We start from the raw sequence: 9,573 nt of genomic DNA on the forward strand, positions 1-9,573 counted from the left end.
TTCACTCATTCGAACTATTTAGGTCTATAGTTCCTATAGCTAAGTTTTTCTACTTAATGGCAAAAATGGAGATGGGTTGGGCATACACTAAGAAGACCAGGGAGCAATGTCACTCGCCGGTCCCTTGAATGGAACCCCCAAGGGACACGAAAGGCGGGGCGTCCAAAACAAGACATGGAGGTGTTCACTCTCGGTGACTCTCAGTCAGACGAAATGAAAATGGCAGGCCTCACCTAGGAGGCTACCAAGAAGATGACCAAGGACAGAAAGTGTAGAAGGCGGACCCTCGTGGAGGCCCTATGTTCCACAAGGAGTGAAGAGGATTAAGTCCAAGTAAGTCAATGACAAAAATTAAACTTCACTCACGTCTCGTATTTCTGGCTATAAATTGGATTTTCCGCAAAATTGTGAAATTAGAGTGAATTGAAGTGTTTCGTTGAAAAGAAATATTTAATTTCTTTAATTAATAGCGAAATGAAAATGTTGCTGCTTGAATTGTCAGTACAGTAGAACTCGGAAATAGCGAGTTCGACGGGTCCACTCCTGATTACTCGCTATTTCCGAGTTCTCGCTATTCCCGAGTTGCCAGGAAAGGTTATAATATTGCTGGTTATTCCCCTCAGTGTGTAATTCGAGTAAAAGCCGTCGCCCCTATTTCAATTTCTTCACATAAGTGGCAGAATGCTTGGTTTTTTGTTTTTATTTTCAAGTAAAATCATGACTAGAAAAAAAAAACAAGAACATAGAAGTGTGTGCGTGTGCGCGCGAGTGTTTGTATGCACTCGGCATGTTTGATGAGGTAAGCAAGCGCATCACTCAATCACTGACCCATTGAAATAATGGTTCCACACTCCCCTCTCTCGCTGATCGTGTCGTTCGTTAACGATGCTACTCGCTGACCGATGCTGCGAAGTGAGACATGTTGACATGTGTTTACCTCGCGCGTCGCGTGGCACCACATTAGGTGAATAATTGACCCCCACCCCAATACACACACACGCACACAACCCAACCCCCACCCAAATTTGTTTCGCCTATTATGTACTACTACAGACTAGGCTACTATGTAATATTACTCGTAACGAAAAATAAGAAAAGAAAAGAGGCTAGGCTAAAAATATTTAAATTGCCATTGTCTCTTGTTTTGCTTTACTTCGTTCACAGTCCTAGGCTGGGGCAGGAAATGCTCGTTATTTCCGAGTTGACCTCTTTTTCATACTCGCTACTTTCATACTAATTTTATTGACTCAAATAAGGGGAAAAAACGGGGATTTAGATTTTACTCGCTATTTCCGAGTACGTTACTTTCATGTTCTACTGTACCTTAATCACCTGGTCATAATACCGTTTTGAGCGACGTGTACTTGCAGGTGTGATAACCCAATTTGATATAAATGACAAATTGCCATATTTATGGACAATAAAGATTTATTATTATTATTATTATTATTATTATTATTATTATTATTATTATTATTATTATTATTATTATTATATGGACTCATGGTTGTCATATGGAAATACTCTCAAAACCAACACAAAACTCTGTCCATAACAAAAATGTTAAATCAAGCCCATAATTGCGCTCACTTATCAGACCTGCAAATATGTGCAAATAAAAGTGCATATATATGGTTTTAAGTGCAGACTATGTGAAAGGGCAAAGTCCTAGCACTGTTATCATCCATAGAGGGGAGCGAGAAAGCAGACTGGATATGGCATAGAACAAACACCAGGTTCGAAACTCGCTTTTGATAGTTTTTTGTTTTTTAAATATCCCTTCAGAAAAAAAAAAATCTTAAATGTATTGCTCACCGTAAGTCGCTGCCCTGCGGCTGGCGCCGGGGTTACTTCAGAATTATTGAAATAGACCATTAAGACAAACTTCTGGTACTTCTAATAATTAAAATACTCGTATAAATATAGCCGTCATAAACGTCGTCCATCTCTTCTTCCTCCCTTACCATTATCATTATCATCACCATCATCATCATCGCCATTGTCATCATCATCATCGCCATCGTCATCATTACCATCATCGTCATCATCATCATCATCATCATCACAGATGATGGCAAAATTGGAGCGAGTCCTAAGACACCAGTTTTCAGACCATGATTTGAATTTAGCAAGGAAAAATAGCATGTAATGAAAAACGCCAAGTATAAAACATCATTAATATTCATTTATTTCAGAAAATGAAAGACAATCGGATGCATCACAGTTGACAATTTTTAAATAATCATTTAAAAACAAACAATTAGTGTCAATATTGAAAAATACATTTTTAAAATGATTTTGATAGATTTGTACGCACCTCTCTCTCTCTCTCTCTCTCTCTCTCTCTCTCTCTCTTCTCTCTCTCTCTCTCTCTCTCTCTCTCTCTCTCTCTCTCTCTCCTCTCTCTCTCTCTCTCTCTCTCTCTCTCTCTCTCTCTCTCTCTCTCTCTCTCGTGCATGTTTCTGTGGATACATCAGAATACAAAAAATGAATACTTAGACTTAGATACAATACGTTATTTTTAATAAATTGCATGTTATACTCCATAAGTGTAGATAATGGTTTGTTTTTTGTTTGTTTTTAAGGGTTTTTACGGCGCTTGCAACACTTTTAGGTTATATCAGCGCCAGTATAATGGAAGAAAATGGGATAGTAAAAAGTTCTAGAATTACAATTAAAGCAGCCAAGAGAAAGTAAGACAAAGGGGAACTGGGAACAAATAGGAATCAGATGTAGATTCCAAGAGCATACCACCAATGTAATTAGTTTGAGATCACCTATAAGTCTCATCCGGACACAAGCACAAAATCCAACAAAGAGGAATACACTCAAATGATTAGACTATTATACATTCAAAATAACAAATATAATAATACATTAGCAATGACTATCCCGCACAAATCTTTGGGCCTCTTTTTCGCTTACGAAGTGCCCGAATTCGCGTAAAAATATGGGACGAATCCGTTTCGTATATGCTATTTTAAATAATTAATTACGACGCTGTTGACTGAAAGTTAGCACACAGTTAGAAAAAAGGTCATTTTAGATTATGTCAAGCGACAAAACTCGTGCGATTACCAGAAGACCGTTAAAAATAGATTTTTACTCTTTGGAGTAAAATATTTCTAAAACTACCGGGCGTGGAGGTTTTGTCGCTGACAAGGTAATACATGAACATTTCTTCTTTTTGGTTGTAAAATTTCATATGAATATGACGAGTACTTTTCCCGTATTTTACAAAACACCATCCTAATTTGCTCTTCAAGTTTCAATCTTTTAATCCACTTATTACGCAAGATACAACCAAAGGTCGAAAAAAAATGCCGAAAAAGCGTCCCATATTTTCGCGTTTTTTTCCTCTTTGCGGGTCATCCAAATAAATGACACCTTTGAAACTGCATAACTTGTTTATTTATGAATGGATTTTAAAAATTCAAAAACATTTTTACTCAGTGGAGATAGGGCTTTAATTTTAGACAAAAATTTTCCTCAAAAAGAGAAAAAAACATTTTTCATAGTCATTGCTAAATACATAGCAGAGAGATGATTTACAAGGCAAAAAATATAATCTCCCAAAACAATATGCATTTGAATGTTTCTCTCCCAGCCAGGACTCCGGCCATAGCCAGAACAAAATCAAGTGCAATGTAATCTCATTCCAAGACAAAGACAGAAAGCATATTGGAAAACAGATATAAGGGGATAGAAGACACAGTATGTACCCCCCCTGCCCACTATGGGAGGCCAGGAACCCCACAACAGAAAATCTGCTTGCACGGTCTGAAATAAATTATGATCATTCATAGATGCTAGGCTGTTCAGGGAAATAAAATTCCTGCATATGTTAGACAAAAAGGTGTTCGGTGGAAACGTTTTCAAGAAATGTGCCTCAAATTGTGATGAAAAACAAAAGCAAGTTCTGCCTGACAGAATTCTCCACAACTGTCAGGACTTTTAAAAAAAGCCTTCCTTATGAAAATCAAATCCTTTTCAACAGGGAATGCCAATTTTGTATATTGCCCCTGCGAAATGTACTTAATAAACTTTATGTGGCTCCTGAAGCCTATAATAGTAATAGCAGTTCGCACATGATGTGTGGATACGTTGGGTAACTCCCCTAGCTCTTTCACGAATATGAATATGAATATATATATATATATATATATATATATATATATATATATATATATATATATATATTATATGTATATATTTATGAGTGTTGGTGGGTACTTGTAGGTACGAAAGTGCTCGATAATGATGGTTCGAGCTAATATAAAATATAAATTGTCACTCACTTATATATGGCCAAGACGTACGTTTCTGTGGCTTTCGTCCACGTCTTCAGTCAGCATAATGTCCGAAGAAAAAATGTATTCCGTTTGAGGTGTTTACACTCCTTATGTCCTTGCTTCTGTTGTGTAGTGATGATTAGTGTTGATGTGTAGTGACATTGTTGTAGTGTGCTCTCATTGCTTATATTATGTGTGTGTGTGTGTGTGTGTGTGAATGTGTGTGTGTATGTGTGCGTGTGTTGTGCAAGTCAGCTCTGGTACAAAACATTCAACAATTGTTTCTTCAAAATAATAATAGGCCAACTGTTCCCAGGGAGATCAAAGCAGCTTTGGAAGTTCTGTATGTCATTTGACAACTTTCAGAAAAGGTTTTCAAAGACAGCATCAGATCTCACCAATGCTGACATCCAGGATACCATTTAAAATACAGGATCTGTCTGCAATCAAAGTTCTCAACAGAGAAATCAGATTTTAAAAATCAAACAAGAAAGATTCAATACAAAGCAATTACATCTGGAAAATAAGTAGGTAATTATCATAGGTCTTTCATGTTATTCTTTTTATTGCGCCAAATAACTCACGAGCATGCGAGTTTAATAATCTAATAATAATAAACCAATTTAATCAATCCAAACCCTTGTAAAAATACCTTTATTCCACCCCTCAAAGTAATATTCTTTGATATTCCATCACCAATAATTTGCAAAAATGCTTCACATTTCAATGAATTCAAGTAACGCATCTATAGTGATGGTTACAGCCTCATCCACGATGAAAGAGTGGCAAAGTGGCATAAGCATTGGACTCGTAACCAAAAGCATAACAGGCTAAGTTTGTTTTTTTTACAAGGTTCTGTTTCTGCAGCCAATGCTTGGTTTACTTTTTTTTTAGATCCCAATTAGGGATTGTGTACTGGAATCTTATTTATATTTTCTATTTCACTTGTTTAGATTCAAGCCACAGACTTGCATTAAACTAAGTAATTTTTTAATATGGTATAAATGACAAAGATTTTATTATATTTTAGATACACAATGATTTGTAGTCTATTCAAAAGCAATCTTTTTCAACTGAAATTTTATGTAACCTTGTTATTTACTTATAGTGATGAGGAGTGTACCTTATGTTAAGATGGATGGTAGCCGATAACAGCGATATAAGTCCAGTCTGCCATGAGTGTCATCATATGACATGTGCAGACTTTTTAAAAATTGGAACTGAAGTGTCTGATAAACTGGACCAGTTTGTGGAAACTTCAGTTCTGAAGGCCCTTCCACAACAAAAGGTACCAGAATTCTTTCCCCGCAAAGCCCCAACCTCTTTACTTTTTCAGTCAAAAAAATATTAACTTCAACTTTTGCATTAGATAAGGATATAAATAATGTGAAATTGAATGAAAGCTTCAATTTAATATACGAAAACAGATAAAATGGACATTTCGGGTTTCCGAAAGCAACATTTGTTGATAAAGAGGTCACCAAAAACGTCCATTTTATCTGTGTTTATTAAATTGAAGCTTACATTCAATTTCACATTGTTATTTATTTCTTTGAACTTCGAGCAGCACCATTAACATTACTCAGATAAGGATACAGAATCAAATTTAATACAAAAATCATTTTCTTTAAAATCCAAAATAAACAATTTCCTCACAATTATGGGAGGGAGGCCAGAGGCAATTAATCTTTCATGTCTCCCTAAAGAAGTTCCAGCCAATTTCGAGATGACCCCCACGCAAAACTGTAAAAGTGTTTTTGGTCGAAAAATATGAGACCTTACCATTGCAATCCATCCTGGACATTTTCTAGCCACTCCCTCCATCATGTCCATAGCAATCTTTAAAGGTTCTGCATATTCAGAATTATTATTCAAGGGTATTGCACTATACAAATCAAATAATGGATAAGGCCTGCATCCAATAACAGTAATTAAAAAATTAGCAATTGAAAACTGACCATTCAAAACTGCAACATCAACAGTGTAAATACTGAGCCACATGTCTGCAAGCTGATTTGTTGTTCATTATCCAAAGTGTGACTTGGGTGGTTGTAACACCGAGATAGTTTTGGTATTGCACCGTTAGAGAGTAAAATGACTGTATTTTCAAAACTGCTCCCAGCTGCGATATTAAGGGCAGTGCAACCACACCCAGACTTGGAATTGGGATCACTTCCAGCTGTTATCAAACGATTGACAATTTGAGAATTAATATCATTTTTATCAGTAGCTGACTTTAAAGCGATGATCAAAGCATTATCCAAAAAATTATTTGTTGTATTTATATTAACATCTGTGGCATCAAGGAGGTAGTTTACAATAAATACATGTCCTCTTCTGACTGCCAGCATAAGCAGAGATTCCCCATCATAGTCAACATTATCAATTTGAGCTCCTGCTTCTAAGAGAATTTTAAAAAGAGGCAATCCCAATTCCGTACTGTCTACACAATACATCATGCAAGTCATACCCATGTCATTCTTAATGTTTACATCAGCATCCTGTTCCAGCAACAATTTAACACAATGCAGATGTGCTTTTGATGACAGAGAGCAGACAGTCAGAATTAGAGCTGTGCTACCTGTGTTGTCTTTCTTGTCTAGATCAGCTGACCACGAGTAGAGTAGTGCTCGGGCACACTTCCATTGACCTGCCTTACAAGCCAGCATTAAAGCTGTATTACCTGAAGATAAAGAATAACAGTATTAAATAGTAAAAAAAAAATTCATAAAAATACAAGTATTAAGCATTGTTTGGATATGAACTTTGACATTTAATCCCGACTAGCATCATATGATTCATCCAATATTTTTAATTCCATAAGCAAATAGTAATTTAAAAGGTCAAAGGAACTGAAATGTACTTTAAATGAAGGAATGCCATTCGTGAACTCTGATCATTAGCTCTTCATGAGTGTAATTTCATGGTTTAAATCATCTGCAATACCATAACATTGTGTGGCTTTGTGTCTTGTGGTCTGACACTCGCCTTCAGAGTGGAAGGTCCTGGGTGGTGTATGACGCGTCCTTGGAAAAGGCTCTTTACTCGCATTCTCTCACCATACTCGGGTGTAAAATGAATACCTGGCTGTAAACAGCATTGTCTGTGTCTAAAAAAACTGTAACATCGTCATGTCTCGTCCTACATGTTACGTGTTGCTGTTGGTAAGGGACCCTTTGTAAAGGTCTTCAAGAACACCGAAGTAATAACAGAGTACATATGGTTCTAAATATATAAAAGAAAAAGGTTATAACAAAAATGTTGTGATTCAATTAAGTAGCAAAGAGCAGCTAAAGACTGAATAAACTACAACTGAAAGCTCGATGAAAATCAGCTTTTTAAAATTTTTGGCCGTTGTGGGGATAAAAAAAATGTAATGAATGATTTTTTACCTCTCCCATCTTGGGCATTCACATCTGGATTCCATGATGTCAATAGAGCATCTAATATACTAACATGTCCATGACACGCTGCAACCATTAGCAAGGTAGATCCATCTTCACATCTTGCATTGACTTTACAGCCTGATGCCAACAACTGGAGGAGTTTATTGACATCACCATTCAGGCAACACCGTTTACAATCACTGCAAAATAAAATACACGTTTTAGAAGTAATATCACTATCACTCTAATTTCCTTTCAAGGCTACTAATCTCTTATCTTTTTCTTTTAACCTAAGAATCAATCTTGGCATCCCGATGATGATCAATTCCTTAAATAAAATCAGATATTTATGTAACCAACATTTTTTTTTTCATGTCTAAGCTAGAAAGCACTTCAAAGTTTTGAACGATTTTTGATGTGCAAAATAATACTGTTGTTATTTTTGTAGGGATCTCTAGCCATAAAACAAACGTACGGCTACTGTGACCATAGCAATGATGGTCATCCCGACTTCCACTCTGCCTCGTCCCAGGCTTACCCCGTCTATATAAAGCCTATGGGCACTCAATCTCTCTCTTTTCTATTTGCTCTACCTTATCAACTAGACTAAAACACGGTAAGCTATATTTTTATACTTTAATAATTTAATAGTTTTAATTTAGTAATTCTGTGATTACCATCTGGACCGATCCTAGCCACGGAGTCCTACAGCCAGAATACTGAGTGCCGAGTTCTGACAATCACGATAGTTACATTTTTAAAGATGTATGTGCAATATTTTGGAGGTAGTCAAAAATGATTTGGAATGTTTTGTTGAACTTAATTTACCCAAAGGTGTTGGTTGCCTAACAAATCGATAGAGACAAAAAGTGAAAAAGGGGGAAAATTTTGAATGATTGCCTTTAAGCCGCATTTTCACTACACTAAAACTCCCATTTTTAGAGCAATTTTTGATATTCTTGTTAAAAGCTGGAGTGAGAAACTGTACCTATTTGTCCCACCACACGTGAAGTCTCTCACTGCCAGTACATTTGATTGGGGAAATTCCTCCTCTGATTCTGAAATTCTGGATTTCCGCAGATCCAAAGAAAACCATCAGCACCGACTCATAAGACTAAGACAAGTTTGAACCCAGGTTGTGTTTTTATCTTCCGACCCTCCAACCCTGCAGTCTATCAACTGATCTATCTGCTGATGCAATCCATGTTAAATTCTAAAATTATGCAAAATGTTATTGCTTTTATTGTCTACAAGTAGACATATTTGAAATGTACGAAAAATCATATAAATTTTATGAAGAGTGATGGTCTAATATATGCAGATGGGCTTTGTGTTATTGTCTTGGTTCATGAAATTCATACTAAATCACAAATAATCACAAAATACCTGTAACCAGCTTTGCAAATGGGATCAAATGATCTTGCTTTCCAATTATATAAATTAGCTGTAAGATTTTATACTTGTGATGTGGAAGTAAATTCAGGAATTTGGAAAGTGATCCATATATAACACTAACACATCACCACTATCACTACCACCACCACCCTAACGTTATGTGGATCTCGCATATGGTGTTACTGTTACTTGTTTTGTTTTTTTGTTGCTTTTTTTTTCTCACCAGGCCCTGTTATTACATTCAATTTTAATATTTTTATAGATAGTATGCGCTTGGCTAAGAAGCTCATAACATTGCCATCCGGAAGTAAAACTGGCCAACACACAAACTGTGTGTAACCTTGAAGGTTTATAGTCAGGTTAATACAGTTTAGTGAGAAGTACTCATAAACGCGGATGGCAAAAACAATAACAAAGACATGAGTGACGTCATCTTCGAACTATCTATACCAAGCAAATATTTGCCTTGAACTGAACTGTTTTCACAAACGATGTGTTTA

At 36.1% G+C, this 9,573-nt stretch overlaps 1 protein-coding gene across 1 annotated transcript; it reads right to left on the reverse strand.

Moving 5' to 3' along the window:
* Positions 1-6,253: 6,253 nt before the first annotated feature.
* On the reverse strand, positions 6,254-8,774 carry LOC144973878 (uncharacterized). The gene is made up of 3 exons (XM_078916767.1): positions 8,680-8,774; positions 7,685-7,878; positions 6,254-6,975 (listed from the first exon to the last, which is right to left on the reverse strand). Exons 1-3 carry the CDS (start codon positions 8,772-8,774, stop codon positions 6,254-6,256), a joined length of 1,011 nt encoding a protein of 336 aa, XP_078772893.1.
* Positions 8,775-9,573: the final 799 nt, after the last annotated feature.

This window comes from Berghia stephanieae, chromosome 5 (genome assembly GCF_034508935.2).
Source record: "Berghia stephanieae isolate SIO BIC M18660-M18661 chromosome 5, UCSD_Bste_1.3, whole genome shotgun sequence".
NCBI lineage: Eukaryota > Metazoa > Mollusca > Gastropoda > Nudibranchia > Aeolidiidae > Berghia > Berghia stephanieae.

Bases quoted from the DNA above. Each gene is read 5' to 3' on its own strand.
- LOC144973878 (XM_078916767.1), bottom strand. From the start codon at position 8,774: ATGGTTTTCTTTGGATCTGCGGAAATCCAGAATTTCAGAATCAGAGGA. The intron at 7,879-8,679 runs GTGGGACAAATA...TTTATTTTGCAG, and splicing joins AGTGAGAGACTTCACGTGTG to TGATTGTAAACGGTGTTGCC. The intron at 6,976-7,684 runs GTAAAAAATCAT...CTTTATCTTCAG, and splicing joins GAATGCCCAAGATGGGAGAG to GTAATACAGCTTTAATGCTG.